The 20,758-nt window shown below is 48.5% G+C and overlaps 1 protein-coding gene across 1 annotated transcript in view; it reads right to left on the bottom strand.

The window, feature by feature from the left end:
* Positions 1–1,085: 1,085 nt before the first annotated feature.
* Positions 1,086–20,758, bottom strand: part of Nadk (NAD kinase) — a 24,875-nt gene continuing 5,202 nt past the window's right edge. Inside the window, exons 2-11 of the mRNA XM_026790017.1 lie at positions 15,378–15,580; positions 13,033–13,116; positions 7,883–8,012; positions 6,508–6,616; positions 6,297–6,382; positions 4,985–5,087; positions 4,320–4,459; positions 3,930–4,187; positions 3,288–3,370; positions 1,086–2,702 (exon numbers count right to left, since the gene is read on the bottom strand). Coding sequence (XP_026645818.1) covers positions 2,543–2,702; positions 3,288–3,370; positions 3,930–4,187; positions 4,320–4,459; positions 4,985–5,087; positions 6,297–6,382; positions 6,508–6,616; positions 7,883–8,012; positions 13,033–13,116; positions 15,378–15,550 — 1,326 coding nt within the window. The 5' untranslated portion in view covers positions 15,551–15,580 and the 3' untranslated portion in view covers positions 1,086–2,542. The remainder of the gene's footprint in view (positions 2,703–3,287; positions 3,371–3,929; positions 4,188–4,319; positions 4,460–4,984; positions 5,088–6,296; positions 6,383–6,507; positions 6,617–7,882; positions 8,013–13,032; positions 13,117–15,377; positions 15,581–20,758) is intronic.

Here is a 20,758-nt window from a genome sequence, read left to right as displayed (position 1 = left end):
GGGTCCAATGTCAGCAGCCATCGCCAGGAGTGTGGATAACCCTGGGAGCAGGTCTCTTAGCACTCCTAGTGAGCCACCCCTCTGGCTCAGTCTTGGGGCAGTGGTGGGTCTGACTTCTAGCCTCAAAGTATCCTGTAAGCCATGGAAAGGATGCAGGCTCTGGGCAATGTGGGGTTATCACACAGTGAGCAGTTTCAGGAATGCTGGCACCAGGAACCTTCCCTTCACAAGGTACCCCAGGTACTGGGTATGTTCTAGCAAACAATAGCCATTCTTGCTGTCAGTGGCTTCCTGAGCCCTTCTGACTAAATCTGTGATTAACACCTTCAGGGTCGGTGCTTAGGGCGGTGAGGTAGGGAAAAAACCACCTTCGTGATCATGGTATCTCCCCTGCCAGGTAAGTATTAGGGAAGCAAAAGGTATGAGTCTTGACCCTGTCAAAGTGGGCCTAAACAGAACAGACAATGACCACCAGGAGCCTGAGCTGGCCTACAAGGTGAGAGGGTAAAGACCCTTTGTTCAGCTGTTTGTCCTGAGAACTGTGCTGGGACCTAGGCAGGGTCAGGGCTGCACAGAAGCGGTTACCCCAGTGGTCACATTACTTTTCTAGCACCAAACAAGCTCTTGACACACAGGCAGTGGACTGGTGTGACCGTGCCCACAGTATACAGGCCGTTAAGTGCTGGCAGAGATTTGCCTGGCTACCCCCGACCTAGACTAGATATTTGGATGGTTGGCGGGTGAGGGACAGGTGGTTTCCCTTCACCCCCTTGCAACACTGGGACTCAGACTCACATCCACTTTGGTCTCGGTGCTCTAACTTGGGAACACTACAGCCGGGAGCCTGCATGGCCATAGTCTTAGCCTTGGTAGTCCACATTTCTATCCCAACTTTGGGCACTACACGCGACCACCTCTCTGCAGAGGTGGCTGTGCCCCCAGCTCCTCATGCTATATTGGTTTAGAGCGGGCACCTAGCCAACCCAGAGTCAGGGTCTCTCTTGTGGGTAGATTGGCCTCTGGAGACCATGCTGGATGCCCTTGAGTACAGGAATTGGCTACAAAAAGACAAACAAAGCTCCTACTTATTTTTTTAAACAAGTTTATTTATTGAAAGAATCTGAAAATAGTAATAAGGCCTTCATTAACAATTAACAAATTTTAAGATATTAATATGAAACATTAAGAATTTATGTGAAAACTCCATGTGTTCTAGATCAGTCTGATAGCAGCTGCTTCTAGACTTGTCAACACTTGCTATTTAGATGCGTGACCCATGCAGACCCTGCTCTCCTCTGGACCACACAGAGGCCTGCTGTGCTTACTGTAACAGATGAACAGCACAGATCTTGGGGACAAGCAACCGCAACTTAACAGCACGGATACCAGACCACTCAGGGATCCAGAGGTGCTGAGGTCAACAAGGGCCTGGAGGTCCTGACTTTAACAGCGTGGTCAGCACTAGAGTAGTTGGCGAACCCTTCTGAGCAGCACAGGACAGAAGCCTGAAAGCCAGGCGAAGAATGGGCAGTTCTCCCTTCCTCTTCCCACCAGAAGAGGGGAAGATGACCTAACTGCAGCACCTTGGCTGACCAGTGACTCCACAAACGCTCTAGGGTCTGTGTGGCGTCCACATGTGTTACTTGTGTTACATACATGTGCTACACAGAGGGCTACACGTGGCTGCTGCTCAGATGCAAACCTAAGACTCTTGTGGAAGGAGGGCAGGCACACAGCCTGATGTCAATAGTGAGTTGGTCTCAAAACCCTTGTGGCCACTGTGTAAGGGAAGAGTGGAAGCACGGAGCCCTGTCCCGGACACAATGTAAACACTGGACAACAGGCAGTCCCCTCTAAATCTTCACAAAGTGTGTACAAGAAAATATGTACATAATCACTTCAGAAAGTTTAAAATAATCTCTAAAAAGTGTACACAGGATTTAAAATGTCTCGGGAGCTGCTACCCTGCGATATGAGGAATGTGACGTTGCTGGATGGCTGTGCAGAGTGTGGCCTCTGCTCTGGGAGGAGTCGGAGGCCTTGGGCCAGACTGAAGAGGTACCTAGCCATCACATGCCTTGCCAACCCATAGCAAAGCTGCCAGGTGACCCCGAGAGTTGCAGGGGAAAGGTGCAGTCCCTGGGGAAAAGCACTGCAGCTAAAGGAAGATTTCTGGCTGAGACATTTATTTCAATATCAAAGGGAAGATCAATTCATTCTGACCCCCTCAGAATTTCAACAGACTGATTTATGGGAATTCCTGACCTGGGATCTCAGGGGGCCCATGGGAGAGATGTAGGACACCCAGCCCAGTTCTCATTTTGCTTCTTTAGAAATGAAAAAGAGGTTTAAAAACATTAAAAAGCTGATCTCTTCTTCAAAAGGCAGACCCAAGCTCTCCCAGCAAGGCAGGCAGGACACAGAGATCCTGGACAGCCATGTGGTTGGTCAAGGCCAGGTCGGCCAGAAGGCCAGCAGGAGAGCCAGAGAAGGAAGGCCCCCAAGGGCTTGAGGGCTCAGGTCAGAGGCTGGCAAGTGAGGCCTAGCTGTCCTCCTCGTCCTGGTCCTCATCCTCCGGGAAGTGAGCTTGCTTCTTCCGAACATTCCAGTGCAGACACTGGGCAAGGCTCTCAAACCAGTCACTCACAGGGTCACACACACAGATAGAGGGCAGCGGGTAGCAGGAGGTGGTGATGCTGATGCTTTGAAGGAAAGAGAAATACGTCTGTGTAAGCTGGGTGCCTTTTCAAGTAACAAAGTACTCTCCCTAGGTCAAGGCCCTCTCCCAGGGTCTCACTTTGTCCAAATGAAGTAGCCACCCTGGATCCTGAGAGGATCACAGAGACTGTCCCTGTTTTCACCAGGTCTCTGGCTCCCAGGGGTCCAGGCAACTTCTCCTGAGGTGAGGCAGGGTGGGGACTTTAGAATGACCAGGCCAATACATAAGCAGCTCTGCTGGTCCGTCCTAGAGCCTGTGACTGCTGTTGGCAGCACACCCACACATCCAGGAAGAGGAGGGGCTAGCCTGAGTCAGTGCACCGCTATCTGAGGCTATGGACCTCTCATCTGCAGGTGCTGCAGGTCACAGGCAGTGCAACAGCCTTGCCAGAGGTGACTCTCCCTAGATCTAGGCTCAGACCAGTCCAGTCTCTGTGTATAACAAGAACCAAGGGGCATGGCCTTGCTACAAGCCTACTACACCTACACGTGGCCATGCTTTGTAACAGGGACCAATACCACACGACTGAAAACAAGGTCAGCCCATGCCCAGCACTGCGGCCCCACACCTGTCTCCATGGCGTATTTCCTGCCTCTTCCGTCCATCAAACGACACCCATGCAGTGTTCCTGGCCTCTGGTGACAGCATAATCTAAGGGGTGGAACAGGAACAAAAGTGGGCTCTAGGCATGCAGGGTGCGTCCCAGCCCACTCGGGGTCCTCCGGAGTTTCTGAGTGGAACAACTTCAGCCTCACGTCGGTGCTCTAAGACTGGCAGCTACCTCCTAGACATGGTCATTAGAACTCACGCTAGTGACAAACTAGCCTGAGTGGCCTGTGATGAGGTGACAGAAAAATGAGGCTGGGCTGGACACTCAGAGGTCAGCCAGAGACCAGGTCAAAGGTTCTGTGGAGGACACCAATCAGGGAGGAGTCTTTCATTACAGAGACACTTTCGTCATTCACTCCCAATGGGGCCCATCCCTACTACTTGCAACTGAGAGCCCTGCATGGAGGGCTGGCCAGCTCTCTGTGCCACCAGAGACCATAGACAGATGCAAAGCTAGCTGAGAGGCAGGGCTCCCATCTGAAGTTGCTGGGAGTGGCATTGTCTTTTGGAGGTGGCAGGTGCTGAGGGAGTGACAATTGCTTTTTGCTGGCTCAGGGTCAAGACTCATAGACCAGAGGAGATACAGGGAGACTGCTCTGACCTTCAGCTCAACCCCTGCTGGGACCACGATGGGCCGGAATGACAGCGAGTGGGGGCAGATGGGCGTAACCATGATGGCCGGCACATTGGGGTGGACCATGGAAGCCCCGGCTGCAGCTGCATATGCTGTGCTGCCCGTCGGGGTGGACACGATCACGCCATCGCCCTGCACAGTGGTGATGAGGTGTCCGTCCAGGTAGACATCTACGTTCGACAGGTATGAGGAGGGGCCTCTGTCGATCACCACTTCATTCAAGACCTGGAAGAGACGGCAAGGCCATGGCAATACCATAAGCACTTACGGTGCACCCGAAGTTTCTTATCCTAGTATCAGGGATCCCAGCCCGAGTGCACCCCACCCTGATCCCTTGCTGGGGACGTCTCCACAGACCTGGTACTGCATGGCCTGCTTTCCGCCCTCTGGGTCCAGGCCGTTCTCACTGAGGCCATTATGGATGGCTCTCTTCTTGTCTCTGGGCTCTTTCACCACCCTGACCTTCAGCCGGCTCCTCAGGATGACCGCGGCATTCCCTGGGGTCAGCGGGATCCAGCTCAGGGAGGCTGGGACCCTTCACCTTTCTGTTCTACGCCAGTGACCTCAGCGCATTCCACCAAAGCCACCCTGAGCAGCCATGTGCTGCCAGATTTCCCACTTTAGTAAGGAGTGTTTGAAATATCTGAAATTTAGAAATCTCTAAATCTTGAAACTATATCATTAAATAACAAATATGAAAAAAACAAAACAAACAAACAAACAAAAAAAAAAACAAGGGGGCTGGAGACGTGGCTCAGTGGTTAAGAGCACTGGTTGCTTTTAAAGAAGACCCAGTTTCAATTCCCAGCTCTCACATGGTGGATCACAACCATCTGTAACTCCAGTCCCAGAGGATCCCACACCTCCATGGGCACAAGGCATACATGTGGTACATAGACATACTTGCAGGCAAAATACTTATACACATAAAATTAAAAAATAAAAACAGCAGCAACAAAAACATAACCAAGGAGGAGGTAAACCCTGAGCTGTTTTGAGAGATCCAGAACATTCCAACTTACCCTCTATCACCTGATTCACTTGGGATTGGAAGTTCTCAAAGTTGAATGGGGTCAGGAAGCCCAGGGAGCCAAGGTGGAAGGCCATAACAGGAGGCACACTGCCCTGTGGGTGAGGAGACCAGGTGGCATTGCTGGGCTACCCAGGAAACACCAAACTGCCGATAGCTGTGGACCCTGGGGATGGGTAGGCATGAGCAAGGCAAGAGGTAGAAGAGCCAGAACAGGGCAGGATGGTGCCATCTTCCCAAGAAGTGAGAACAAGGTGGGAAGGGCCAAAAAGAAACAAAAGTAACAAGCCCAGACCAGCTCACTGGTCACATAGGAAAGATGTGGCCAGCACCAGATACAAGATGTGGCTACAGAAATACAAAGGTAGGCAGACTTGGCAGAGACCTGGCGGATGGAAGAAGAAAAATGGAGATTGTTTAGGCCCCATCTGAATACAAACGGGGCTGAGCAAAAATCCCGTTCAAGTACAAGTTGTCTGCAGTCTGTGGCCAGAAACTTCTGCAGCAAAGCACAGATGACAACTTGCTGGGAGAACCCCAGTCCCCACTTCCACCCCCAGCTCCACACAGCTAGATGGGCTCTGCCCTGGCAGCCCACTAGGGTACCGAATGCCTACTCTTCTAGCACACCATGGGCCAGCTCCTACCTTGCTGAGGGTGAGACCAGAGAAGTTCCAATGTCTCCTTGCTGCCCTTACCAGCCTGGGACTTTGGCTTCCAGACTAGTTTCGCAGTGCCAGGTCTCTCCCAGAGGGTCTGGTCTGTGGCCACGTGGTCACCCTTCAGGGAGTTTCCCCACACTACTGCTCTCCCCCTCCTTGGCCAGCCCAGCACTGTCAGAGTATGTCCATTCATCTCTAGTCACCCCAGGAGACTAGTTACCTGCAAACTTGCTTTACTGCCAATAATTGGGCTGAAAAAAAAACTTCTACCTCCTTAGAGCAGTGGTTTTCAACCTTCCTAATGCTGCAACCCTTTAATACAATTCCTTATATTGTGGTGACCCCAAACATAAAATTATTTTTGTTGATACTTCATAACTGTAATTTTGCTACTGTTATAAATCTTACTGTAAATATCTGTGTGTTTTTTGATGGTCATAGGTAACCCCTGTGAAAGAGTTGTTTGACCCCAAAGGGGTTGTGAGCCACAGGTGAGAACCACTGCCTTAAAGTAAGAACACTAAGAAGCTTGTGGCTTCTAGTATGAAGCTGTGTGATAAAGAGTAAGGGGACTCACATTCTGAAAACACCTCCTCACATTGTACCCAAACAATGCATCAGTACCCTGAAACATAGCCTTACCTGGAAAAGAGAGGAGGCATAGAGCAGGGTACCATCTCCTCCGAGGCAGATGATGAAGTCTATCTGGTTGGAAATGTCGTCATAATCTAGAGAGCAGACACAAATCTTGGGAACTGTTGTCATACACAGCCCTAGTGCCCAAGCATGCAGATGCCAACAAAGGCAGAATGCTCATGGCTTCTGCCAACTGAGAGAGGTCGAGAGAGCACACCTTCACGGAAAGTGCAGAACTTCTTCTTCACTGGTCCAAAGCTTTCATCACTCACTATAGCAGGGTCTTCCAGCACTTTCTTTTCCACATACACAATCATGTTGTTCTCCTGGAAGTAAAGTATACATGGGAGCCCCCAGACAGCCCTCAGTAGCCCAGCCCAGGTCATGCTGGCTTTTCCACATTGGTTCCGGGGGGAAAAAAGCTGTTTTCTTAGCTAGCAAGTCATTTCCAGCCTGCTCACTTCGTTGCTATGTAGCCAGAAACTCTGACTCATGACATCATTGAAGCTTCTTCCCAAATAGGTACTTTCTAACCTAGTGGCTCAGGAACCAGACATCTATGCCACGATTTGGATGTGTTGAGGGTGTCCCCCAAGTCATCTACTGAAAAGCAACATGATTTTGAGGTGTTGGGGTGATTAGGAGTGAGCCCATCATGGTAGAGCCACACCACACTACATTCTGACATTCTGATGGTTTCACAGGAAGGGGAAAGGGCAGAAGATGTGTACACACACAACAGGAACACACCACCTCCTTCCATATGCTGTCCTATCCCTTTGAGCTCTGCAAGGAAGATGGAGAGCATCAACTGTGGCCCTGGACTTTGTTTTTTTTTTTTTTTTTTTTTTTTTTTTTTTTTTTTTTTGGTTTTTCGAGACAGGGTTTCTCTGGGGCTTTGGAGCCTGTCCTGGCACTAGCTCTGTAGACCAGGCTGGTCTCAAACTCACAGAGATCCACCTGCCTCTGCCTCCCGAGTGCTGGGATTAAAGGCGTGCGCCACCATCGCCCGGCAATGTGGCCCTGGACTTTGCTTCTCCAGAATCACAAGCTAAAACTCACCCAGACTGGGAGCTGTATTGCAGGCAACACGAAAGGGACTCAGGTGAGGGTTAACTGCTGCAGCATGACTTAGGAGGGTTGAGGTCAGGAGAGCTAGCATTGCTAGTATCTTAGAAGTGGGGTAGCCAAGGGGTGGTGGTGCACAGGCCTTTAATCCCAGCATGTGAGACAGAGGTGGGGGGGGGCATCTCTGTGAGTTCAAGGCCAATCTGGTTTACAAAGTGAGTTGTAGTAAGGTCAAGGCTACACAGGGCTACACAGAGAATTCCAGTGTTGGAAAACAACAACCCCAAACAAAAAACAAAAAAAGGAACTGGGGCAATGCCCTGGGGCAAGTTCCTCATAAACACTTGACGGGGTACTACAAGGCTCTCAGGAGATGCAGCTCTTCCACCCTGAGTTTCCCAGCGTCCAGCACTGTGGGCTAGTAAGAACTTTTAAGAATACTTCAGACAGCTAAGGAAGAGACAACCCTGGACAAGTCTCCTCCCCGACTCACCCCGAGCACAGCCCTAACCTGCTGGCCTTACCTCCATGAGGTACATGCAGAGCTCTTTGAAGGGCTGCAGTAGGCTGGCGTCTCGGATCTTTTTGATGACAAGCACACTCTTGGGAGACTTGTTCCATGTCAACCGCTGGCTTGCAGGGTCCTGGATGTGCCTTTAGAGAGAGAAGAGAGCTCACACCAGCAGTCATCTTTTCCTTGAGGAAATAAATAAAAATAAGTACACCAAGAACTAGTTAAAATGCACTGCCAACTTGTGTGCACAGAATCACACCTCCAGGGTTGGCCGCTAGCCATCCTGCAGCCTGGAGCCAGAGCAACCATCCTTGAAGACCCCTTGCCCAGCTACTGTCCACATGGCTTTGCTTAAATCCCCTTGGGCACCCTGCTGGCCAACTGTACCTGTAATCACCATCATGGGCCAAATCACACATGCCGTGTTCATTTCCTTCTGACACTCCCCGGTGGGAACAGGGGCAGCACAGAAGAGCAGAGGGAAAAGCCTAAGCTGTCAGTCCAGTGAGAACACCAGCTCCTCTGTCCTGGGGTCTACTGTGGATGGTTTCCAGTCCCAGGACCCTTAGCGTGTGTGTTTCCTTCTATGTGCATGGACGGCCTGTGGCCTACTACCTCTCGATGCCATAAACTTGGCTGGCTCTTAATTATTAACTTATTTCTCTATTCATTTATCTATTGAGACAAGTTCTTACTATGTAGCCTTGACTTGCTTGGAACTCATTATATAAGATCAGGCTGGCCTTGAAATCATAGAGATCTACCTGCCTTTGCCTCCCGAGTGCTGGAAATAAAGGCACAACCTGGTACCATGCTTGGCCCGGTAATCTTACTTCTGAAACACCATTTTCCCTATCCAACACAATTTCTCCCAATTAAAAAAGGCTCCATATATGGCAGTCTAGGAAACCCCCCTACCAACTTTTGAAATTATAACACAAACTACTAAAGACAGGTCAGAAAATGACCATGGAACCCTGGTCACAGCACTCACCTGTTTCTGGCATTTCTGGGAGGGGAGGGGCCGCTCATAGCCACCTCTCACTCACCACCTGCCTGTAGCGCTCACGACTCCTGAGGCGGTCTCCACCTTCCAGGAGACAGCAGGCATGTCCCCAGCATTTCAGTGCTACAAGCAGACACACACAGAGCCCTGCCTGGCTACCATGCTCCTACTTGTGTGTTACACTGTAAGTCTAATTTTTGTATCTTCAAAACTGAAAGCCAAATGTAAAAGCCTTGTCACAGGTCCTACAGAAGTGTTCTCTAAACTGAGAAAATCAAATAAATAAAATGTAGACTTCCTTCTGAATATATGACCATTTTGCTTAACCATCTACTTTAAAAATGAACAAAACAGGAGGTTAACTTTAAGAGCAAAGAGGGCCAGCCTGAACTCCCTGCTCTTAGGGGAGGACCAGGACCACCTGCCTAGCAGGCCTCTGGCAGGCCACAGCGTCCTAACTGCTTAGGGAACTGGGAGCTTGGAAATGGCAGGGCCCGCCTACAGGGAGGAGTTCTCAGGCTGGCTGCAGGTGAAAGGGCTACAGGTGAAAGGCAACCACTTCCTGAATTCTGGGCTCCATAGAATTTGAGTGATCACAACCCTCCGCCCCACCAGAGCTCCAAGTCCCCACCCTACACCCTGCCCTGCCCATGTGTGTGTCATGGCTGCCCCAGGTAGGCTCAGACCACAACTTTCAGCCCAAAAGCTCAGAAGGGTTCAGCATGCACCACCAGCATTAGTATATACAAGTCAAGATGCCAAGCCCTCCCTGTGACCACAAACCAGTTCCTCAACTTCCTATTGGGTCACCTGAAGGGGAATGCTGGCCATTCTAGGCAGCCTGAACTTCAGGTGCCATGTGGAGCCGACAGGCCACGGCCTGTCAGAACCAGCTCTGGATGATCTGAAACAGCAGCCAGGGATGCATGACCACTGTGCCATAACTAACAGCGGCTGAGAGTCTCACCCACCCACAGGAAAACACGGCCTCTGAAAAGTCCTCAGGATGAGCTCTAGGCTATCTTGGGAATATCTGGGAAACATATGAAGTCCTCATTCTTACAACACAGGTACTACTGCCCTACATTTACAAGTGGAATGTTACAGAGACACAGGTGACAGAACTATGTACCCCAGAGCCCAGCAAATGACTGTAGGCAGGTGAGTGCCTGTTCTAGACACCACACTTGAACTTCCTGACCTCAAAGAATAGCTTGGAGGCCACTCCGTGTCTTGGTCTACGTAACTGACAATCTAAGTAAAACCGGCTGTGAGGGGCTGGAGAGATAGCTCAGCAGTTAATGTTCCCCGGCTGTGCTGGCATACACCTTGAATTCTAGCACTTGGGAGGCAGAGACAGTTGAAACTGAGTTTGAGGCCAGACTGATCTCTAAAGGAAGTCTCAGGACAGCGAATGGCACACACTGCTCCTGCAGAGGACTTGTATTTGGTTCCCAGAACCAACATCTATTATATAATACATATATTATATATTACAACTGCCTGTAACTCTAGTTTCAAGGGTTCCAAAATTCTCTTCGGGCCTCCACAGGAAGCTGCATACATAGGATGAAGCAGACACACAGGCACACACACACACATATATAACATAAGGTGAAGCAGACACACTCAGGCGCATATATATAAATTATACAAAAAACTAGCTGTTGGAAAGGCTTAAGTAAGGGGCGAGTGTCAGGCTGTGCAGGAAGTAGCTGAAAGCAGCTGGTACTGGGCAAACACAAGAGATCAGGAGGACACTGGGAGGTGGTGGGCAGGCACGAGGGGCCAGGAGCAAGGGGGCAGAGGGCAGGGAGCGTGCCCAGAGCTCTAGGTGGTAGGGAGCTTGGGTGGCCACATGTGGGATAGACAGTGAGGTCACAGTAGACATTAGGAGACTGTGGTGTTGGTGTGATTATAATTGCTGGATGTACGGATAGGGAGTATACAACATGTCAGCATCCCTTCCTTCCCGTGACATATATTTAGCAGTAGCAATAACTCGTAATTCTGCTCTGTGAACACACGGGCACTGGAAATTTTTGTCTCAAAAGCACTAATACTAGCATCCCTCCAGAACAGCATCAGTACTGTTACACTAACCCTGCAGTTCCTTGGATGGCCTGGAGGTGGCAGAACACGCAACAGCGCTGTCATCTCTGAAAGGAAGCTTAGACCAGAGGTTCTCAGCCTGAAGGTCTGAACCTCTTTGGGGGTCGCATATTCTTGGGGGTCAGATATTCTGCATATCAGTTATTTACATTACGATTCATAACAGTAGCAAAAATACAGTTATGAAGTAGCAATGATTTTATGACTGGAGATCACCACAACATGAGGAAGGTTGAGAACACAGCACAGGCATGTGTGTTCTGAGGGGAAACCAGCCCCATTGTACATCACTAGCCCCATCTACAACACCTGCCTATGGAACAAGAACAAACATGCAGCGTCTCCATTTCACACACTCAGGCTAATGTTTACCCAACAAGTCCCAGCACACCACCCAGACATGTGGCCCTTTCACACAATCCTTTGAAGGAACAGATTCCAGATGTACAAATCACAAAGGTCTCTGAATGAGGAGCAGTGAGGGCCAAACAAAAATAAAAGTAATGAAATAAAATTCTAATTCTTCTTCCTATTATTATTATTATTATTATTATTATTATTATTATTATTATTATTATTTTGGAGACAGGGTTTCTCTGTATAGTCCTGGAACTCACTCACTAGATCAGGCTGGGCCTGAAGTCACAGAGATCTGCCTGCATCTGTCTCCAGAGTACTAGGATTACTGATTGATTGATCGATTGATTGATTGTGTGTGTGTGTGTGTGTGTGTGTGTGTGTGTGTATCACAAAGAGTACAGAAGTAGGAAGACAATCTTTTTTCTTTCTACCATGTGAATTTTGGAGCTTGAACTCACGTTGTCCGGCTTGACAACAGGTACCTTCACTCACAGAGCTACCACTGGCCCAGACATTCTAATCATTTGTTGTTGCTTGTTTTTTGTTTGTTTTTTGAGACAAGGCTTCTCTGTGGGACAGTCCTGGTTGCTAGCTGTCCTGGAACTCACTCTGTAGACCAGGTTGGCCTTCAACTCACAGAGATCTGCCTGCCTCTGCCTCCAAGTGCTGGGATTAAAGGTGTGAGCAACTGCTGCCCGGAGCTTGCGTATTTTTTTGAGACAGGTTTCTCTGGGTAGCCCTGGCTGTCCTGAAATTTGCTCGGTAGACCAGGCTGATGTCAAACTCGAGATTCGCCTGCCTCTGCTAGGATTAAAGGCATGCACTAACACTACCTGGTTAACATTCTAAATTTTTAAAATACAAAGCAGTAGTATCAACCCATTTCAGGGATTTTTCTTTTTTTCTGTACCTTGTGACAAAACACAACTAGACACTGTGCAGAATACAGTGACAACACACTCGCTCTTTGGGCTGACAGCAATGATGAGACACATAACTGCTGAGGTCAGACCCAGTGAGAGCTGTGAAGGGCACTGGATGAGACGTAGCTCAGCGGCAGAGTGCATGCCTGGCACAAGTAAGGCCTGTGTTCCACCTGGAACATGGCAAACCCACCCTTCAAACACATGCACCAACAAGGAGAGACAACTTTCCAGCAACTAAAATCAGGTCGAAAAGAAAGAAAATTTACATTTCTAGTTGTGGAACAATGAAAGGAGAAACCCCTGTGTTAGAACGGATTCTCACAACTATCTCACACTGATCCCATGCAACCTGTGCAGGACAGGCACAGGAAGGAACCTGGCATCCATGGTTACAGTCCTCAGTTCCCCAACACTTTTCTCTTTCTCCCTGGTTTGTTTATTTGTTCTTGTTTTTCAGATGGGGTCTGACTCTGTGATTCAGGCTGGCATCTTACTAACAGCTCAGGCTGGCTTGGAACTGGAGATCCTTCTGTCTCAAACTGAGTGCCAGGTTACAGGTGTGTTGCCCTTTGCCTCCAGAAGCCATGGGAGAGAAATCACCAGCTGAGCTTCTCCACTTAGGCATCTCTGAATACAGAAAGTTTCTGAAAGACACCTGCTTGACTTTTGTTTTAAATAACTCAGAACCCCACACAGGGCAATCCCATGATAATCACCAGGACCCCCCCACACCCCTGCCAAGTCTGGTTAACTTACATGATGGTCTGGGGGTTCTGTAGCACGCAGGCCTTTGGTCCAAACGTAGTCACTGGGCATGGCCCATGGAGAGAGCGGGTCCTCCTGTGGAGCACAGTGGGGGCTAATGTCAAAGTAGGAGGGGAAGGCAGCAAGACAGACATGGGCTGTGTCAGGCCCTGTCAAAGTCCAAGAAACCCAAATGACATTAGCTCCATCAGCCACAGCATTCACATGGCAGGCCCAGAAGATCCTACCCTGGTCCAGGATGCTATGTCAGAGCTCGCTGCTGCTCAGGTTCCCATGGCAGTAACGAGACATGGAAGCTGACCTGGACAAGCTCCTGTGGACACTGATCCCAAATCAAAGAAGGCACAAGTCTAGTAAGGGACTGGCATGAGCCTCTCAGCAGGTCTGTGGGCTATAATCGGGAGTCAAAACCAGGCGCCACCCTCAATAATCTAGATGAACATTCTAGCAGAAGTATTTGCTCTAGAGCACATGTGTCTACAACATAGATACTAATTGAGCAACCAGCCTTCCCTCCTGAAAAGTGGCCCAGCCAGTTAAGCACGCAAACATGGGTTCACTGTGTCTGCCACGGCCAAGGACAGCAGCAGTCAGGGCTCCCTATGCTTCTGGGGGATCAGCACAAAGACCAAAACAGTATGGAGATTTCTCTTCTTGGGACACTGCACTCAGTTCTTGGGGTCTCACCAACCCTTCACAGCCCAAAGAGAACAACACTGAGTAACAAGAGCCGTCTCCAAACTCGCTTTCCCCTTCAGCTGCCTCCAAATCCACAAAACCTTCCAGTCCTGATGACGCAGATAAAAGATTGCTCTGTTTCTGGGGGATGGGCCACGTCCAGGGTCATGGAGCCTGGCCAGACTAGACAGCTGACTCCTGGAGAGGAGTCGATTGGTTGCTGAAGACCTTTCTGGACTAAACAGGAGCTAGGGTTTTACATAAAGCCTTTCCCCTTTAATCCTCCTTTTTTCAAGTACGGCCTCCCTCTATAGCCCAGGCTGGCCTTAAACTCATGATCTTCCTGCCTCAGCCTTTTAAGTGCTAAGATTGCAAGTGTGAATCACCAAGCCTGGGTTATTTATATAAGCCTTTAAAAAGTTATGCAGAATATCACAGATATCAACTTTTATAGGAACTTAAAGGCTACCAGGCAGGAAATTTAGGGCTTGCAAAAGACAGGAGTCAGCACTAGCAGTCCATCTATCCTCCTTGAAGGACAGATTGCATGGGAAAATTTGTTTATCCCCACACTGCCCGAGGGCATCAGCCATCAGCGACAGAAGCTGCCCTGACCTATGGTCACTTTCACAGGCTCAACATTCCTGGAATAAAAAAATGCTATGCCAAAACCCACACAAACCAGAAACTAAGGCAATTCTGCCCAAACCTGGCTGGGTACAAACACAGTGGAGAAGGAACAGGCAACACAGGGCACCGTGATCAGCTGTGCACCCAGAGCAAAGGTGCTGGCCACCTGGCCTCTGCTGGAGCCATCGCTCACAAAAAGAACTTTCTTTTTTTTTTTTGGGTTTTTTTTTTCAAGACAGGGTTTCTCTGTGGCTTTGGAGCCTGTCCTGGAACTCGCTCTGTAGACCAGGCTGGTCTCGAACTCACAGAGATCCGCCTGCCTCTGCCTCCCGAGTGCTGGGATTAAAGGCGTGCGCCACCATCGCCCGGCCAGAAAGAACTTTCTATATAGAAGCTGAAGCAGCTCCTTGTCCCTCCACTGCTACCGAGCAGGAGCTCTGAGAGATCATCTTTCTCACAGAAAAGACGCCATGACGTTAAAGTGGCTCCTCACTAGAAAGCCTGCCTGCACAGCTCACAGGTCTCTGGCAAGCTCCATAACACGGTTATTGTCACCATGAGTGAGAACACCTCCTGATGTCAGTGGAACCCCATGTTTGTCAGGTGATCTTCCTTCCCTTGAGGCTTTATGCCACAGCAGAGGAAGGCAGCGCCCCACGACCTGCCCATGAGACCCGAGGGCCCTGGTCGCAGCGGCGCCCCTGCTCCAGCAGCACCTAAGTCTTTTACTGAGCATGACCAGGACTTCTCTCAGCTCACCCTCAAGTCAGCATGACTCTGGATGGGTGGTTCTGTGCTGAGGCAGAAAAGAAAACACAGTGCAGCCTATACTTGGCACATATTAGTTGGTAACAAGTGCCCAGCATAAATCTCCCTCTAAGGTCAACACTGCTTGGGCAGTGCCCAGCCCCACCCTATGGACAAAACTCACATTAAGCAATGCTGATTCACACTGACACAGGCTGTGTCCTGTCAGGATATAACATGTCCCATCACAGCAAGAGAGGAGAGGGGACTCCTGGTCTTACCTGAACTCCTTGGTGCTGCCCAGGGCAGGCGAGGCTGATAGGCTTCGAGACTTGGCCCGGCCCCTGATAGGATGGTTGTAGCTCCAGGTCTCATCCCCATGACAAGCTGAGCAGTGGTAGGAGGCTGAGTCAGGGCTCAACTCCTTACTCACACTCATCTTCTCTTGTTCCATTTCCACAGTCGATGGAGAAAACACTGACGCCTTAATTGATAAAATAAAGAAAGTCAATGCACGGGAGCAGTATCCAAGGAAAGATAGGATGTGGTCATCTGAACCACTGTGGTTACCTGCCAAGGCTCCCAGGGACCCTCGGGACATTCCCTGTGGAGGAGGGGGGGGTGGGCTTGAGGCCCCTCCCTTCCCTGAAGGTATAAGCAGCAAACACTGCTGGGAAAAGACTCTACTGATACAGCTGAGTCACCCAGGCTCCTGTAAGTAACCTCAGTAAATTCACTGCTGGACTTGGGACCACTTTTCTATCTGGATGAACAGATAACAGACTCCCTAAGGAAAGTCACGTGCAACAGCACAGAAACTGCCAGGTTTCCATTTTCCAAAGTTCTTCAAAATATGCTACCTTTGCCCTAGAGTTAAGAACTCAGAACCCTTGGCATTTATCCTCAGTGCGAGAGACTGCATCCAGGGCCGCACGTTCCAGCTAAGTGCTCTGTGACTACCATGTGTCTTCAACCCTCACTGGTGTTTCTGAATCCATCTGAAGATAGCGGAGAGCGAGGTCAAAATAACCAAGACAGTTGTAGGGTTTCCATCACAAGCTAGATAAAAGGGTCCCTGGAAGGGTGGACACAGCACCACATAGCAGCCCTTGTGGTGTGGATAGCAGCATAGAAACATGTTTCAGTCCCTAATAGCTGAAGAAAAGCAGGAATGCACTGGGCTGCACCCCTAAAAAGTCTAGGGTCAGTCCAGTAACAATCAAAGTCATCAGAACTCAACTGTGACAATCCTCAAAGGAAGCTTCACATCCCAAATGTCATGAAGGTACACAGTTCTGATGCCATGGCTCAGGAAAATCAGGAAGACAGAGGAAGCAAAAAGGTCCCTTTCCTCCTGGAGTTTTGACACATTTTCCCAGCCTGCTTGGGGTCAAAGCCAGCATGGGATGCCACATGGGCAGGCAACATCCAGATGGTGAAACTGGGCAAACATGAAGTTTATTTACTCCCCTAGAACCAAACTGGATTTTCTGAGGATGAGTGATGGTGAACTAATAAAAGTGGAAACAGAATCAAAGGAGCTAGCCTGCTGCTGGTGTCGGCGCACGCCTTTAATCCCATCACTTGGGAGGCAGTGGCAATCAGATCTCTGTGAGTCCAGGCCAGCCTGGGCTATAGTTAGACTCCTGTCTCTAAAACAATGCAACAGGGAAGGCTAGGCATGAGAACGAGAGCCCATGAAGCCAGGAGGCGGAGGCAGGAGGATGTCTGAGTCTGAGGTCAGCCTGATCTACAGAGAGACTTCTAGGCCAGCCAAGGGCTGCAAAACAGAGACAACAAAGAAAACCAGCAGAGACAAAGCAGAGTTTTGTGAAGATCCCAGTGCAGACAGGGCTACATTTTATCTGCCTCAGACACAAACTAAACACAAAGAAGAGTGGAGCAGAATCTGGCGAGAAAGCATAATAAACTAGTTTTGGTAAGTGACTGAAAGAACTGGGCCTTGTTTCTTTTCTGGGGTGGATTTATTGGGCTTGCATATCCATACCCAGTTCCCAGCCCATCACTGAGGGAGGTCATGGTAAAAACCTGTAGAAACCATGAAGAAAATGTGCTCACTGACTTGCTCCAGTGCTCAGCAGCTTCCTTATGTAACACCTAGGAGCACCCAGGGCATGGCCCCACCCACAATGACTGATGATCATTTGAGACAAGGCTGTGTCAGGTTGATATTAACTAGGATACACCGATAACATTTGGGGGGGGGAGTACTTTTGAGATAAGTCTCATGTAGGCTGACCTCATATATCACTATGGTCCCCCCCAACCCGAGACAGGGTTCCTCTGTAGCAGTTCTGGAGACTGAACCCAAGACCTCACTCATGCTAGGCAAATGCTCTACCACTGAACTGGTACCCCAAGTTGTTTTACTTTGAGACACAGTCTCTCTGTTACCCACACAGGCCTTGAACTTGTGATCCTCCTTCCTCAGCCTCCAAAGTAGCTGGGATAACAGCTGCACCACCAGGCCCAGCACCTTGCTTGAAGTTATCTCGAAGCCTTAACTACCCTGTGACTGTATCTTGAGAAGGACCTCTGAAGAAGTGAGTCATGGGGCGGGGCCCTAAAGTCCATCAGTGCCTCCCCCACCACCACAGGGTTTCTCTCTGTACAGTTCTCACTTTGAGTTTGAGCCCAGACTGTTCTACAGAGAGAGTTGCTGGACAGCAAAGGCTACACAGAAAAACATGGTCATAAAACAAAACAAAAAAGAAACCTGTAACAGTGGCGCAGGCCTTTAATCTCAGCACTCGGGGGCAGAGGGAAGCAGATCTGTGAGTTCGAGGCCAGCCTGGTCTACAAGAGCTAGTTCCAGGACAGGCTCCAAAGCTACAGAGAAACCCTGTCTCAAAAAAACAAACTTAAATGCCATATTCTATAGATCTCTGAAGTTTTTGAAGACCACCTGTCTGTCTAAAATATTTGTTTGACCTTGAAAACATACCTAACATGACTACAAGTTTGATTGTAATAGGTGACTAATTTCTAACTTACATTTATTTATTATCCTAAAAAGTTTGTAATAATAACTCTCAAGAACTAGAAATTACATTGTATTGTTAAATGAGCTGCATAGGTACAATACCGTAAACAACAGCAGGAACATATGTACATCATGTTCTACAAAATAACCTTAAATTTGTACCAATAGACAAAAATATCTAAAAGTAGGAATATACACAGCATAACAAGAATAACCCAAAAAATGTATCAATATAGAAAAATCCATACCTACCAATGTAAAATATTTAAGGCTAGTAGTTACTGTTTTGGTTTAAAAGTAGGTTCAAAAATTGCCGGACAGTGGTGGTGCACGTCTTTAATCCCAGCACTTGGGAGGCAGAGGCAGGCGGATCTCTGTGAGTTTGAGGCCAGCCTGGTCTACAAGAGCGAGTTCCAGGACAGGCTCTAAAACTACAGCAAAACCCTGTCTCGAAAAACAAAACAAAAAACAAAAAAAGTAGATTCAAAAATCTACCCTTTTATCCTATATCCCTGTTTTCAAAAAAAGTCCCTGCATCTAATCTCCTTCTCATATGTGTTGCGTTGGGGAACCTCAAAACCTCTATGGTCAACTAGTGGCTGGCCCTGCCCTGACTCCAAACAAGCTTTATTTGTCAGAATACAATCAAAATATCACATAAGATCCTTCAAGTAGTGTTAAACAGGTGGATAGCCAGTCAAAAAGACCAAAAACTGAAAACATCCTTTTAAAAAGATTTATCTTGTATATATTTATTAAATATATATTTACTATATATGTGTTTATATATATTTATTATGTATATCGTATTCTGCTGCATGTATGCCTGCAGGCCAGAAGAGGGCACCAGATCTCATTACAGATGGCTGTGCGCCACCATGTGGTTTCTGGAAACTGAACTCAGGACCTCTGAAAAGCAGCCAATGCTCTTAACCTCAGCCATCTCTCCAGCCCCTGGACTATCTCCTCTAATCACATACAAACATGAACTCAAAAGAGATGACAGATGTGTACAATCAAACCATTAGAAATGCTAGAAAAAAAAACATTATGGCCTTTAAAATCTTTTACTTTGTTTTTAAGAATTAAACCTAGGGCCTTACATTTGCTATGGAGTACTCTGTCACTGAGCTGCTCTCCCAACTTGTGCGTGTGTATACATACACATGTAAATATGCACACACATACATACACACATATGAATGTATGTATATTCTTTCATTCATTCATTCATTCATTCATTCATTCATTCATTCATTTATTGAGACAGGGTCTCTCTTTGTAGCCCTGGCTGTCCTGGAACTCACTCTTGTAGTCCAGGCTGTTCCTAAACTCTGAGATCACCTGGCCTGCATCTGGCTTCCAAATGCTGGGATTAAAAGTGTGCAGCACCAGACTGGCCTTTTTATAACAAACCAGAACAAAACACAACTGGGTCTCATCCTGTGATCCAGGCGTCTTTGACCATGTAATCCTCTGGTCCTCCTGCCCATCTCCCCAGTAACTAGGATTACGGGACTATGTTGCCACACCCATTTTACTTTTTCTAAGGTAGTGTTAAAGAAATGAAAATGTGTGTATAGGAGAGATGGCTCAGAGGTTAAGAGCATTGCCTGCTCTTCCAGAGGTCCTGAGTTCAATTCCCAGCAACCACATGGTGGCTCACAACCATCTGTAATGAGGTCCGGTGTCCTCTTCTGGCCTTCAAGCATATACACAGACAGAATATTGTATACATAATAAATAAATAAATATTTTTTAAAAAAGAAAATGTGTGTATATACTAACAGACATAGCCTCACTATATAGTTTATCCTCTCTCCTTGGGTCCAGTCCACTCCTGGACTCCCACACTATGAAAGGAGAAAAGCAACTCCCTCGACCTCCACAGACAGGCTGTGCACACCTGAACCCACCCCTACTCACAAAAACCATGTAAACAAACATAATTTTAAAAATTAGAAAAGCTGCTCCCTGGTGGAGACCATGGGTTTATGTTGGCCAAGGCCTGTGGGGTTTCTGTGCCCTGTGCTGGCCTTCCTCGCAGTGCCCTATCAGGTCACTACTGGGCAGAGTGGGCGGTTTCTCACAAAAGACTGTGCAGGGGCAAGTGTCTACACGGGATGCGCTGGGCAGTGGCATAGATCCGCTGATGGAGCCTGGGTCCCCCTGCCTGCTCTGCTCTAGTGTTAAAGCCCAAATTCACCCCATCAGCACGGAGCTGAAGACCAGGTTGGGGAAGACAGCATCATAACAGGTGCCACAGGCATCTCTGAAGTTAGGGCTGTAAAGACCCAACAGTGATTCTGAGCACATCACTAACAGAATATGGCTAGGCTAAGGCACAGCCTTTTCCTGGTCATGAGCATAGACAGATTCTGGTACATTTTGCACCTGGCCTTTGTCCAAGCAGCTGGACAATATGGACTGTTGGGTCTTCCAGGCCCTAGCTTTGAGTTTCCTGGAGACAGAGCTAGACAGAACATGCAGAACACAGGAGACAAGACCATTCTGTCATGCAAACACTTTCAGTGGTTGGACTGCGGTGCCATTTCATGGGGAGGAGACTACGACCCCAGACTGAGGCCAGAAGGAACGTGCAGAGGAAGAATTATCAAGAGAACACTGTAACACCCTATTTTGTTTTTTGTTTTTTTT

The sequence above is a fragment of the Microtus ochrogaster genome, unplaced genomic scaffold, assembly GCF_000317375.1.
Source record: "Microtus ochrogaster isolate Prairie Vole_2 unplaced genomic scaffold, MicOch1.0 UNK38, whole genome shotgun sequence".
In the NCBI taxonomy this organism is placed as follows: domain Eukaryota; kingdom Metazoa; phylum Chordata; class Mammalia; order Rodentia; family Cricetidae; genus Microtus; species Microtus ochrogaster.
The sequence above is the reverse complement of the archived record's forward strand: the minus strand, read 5'-3'. Positions and strand labels throughout refer to the sequence as shown.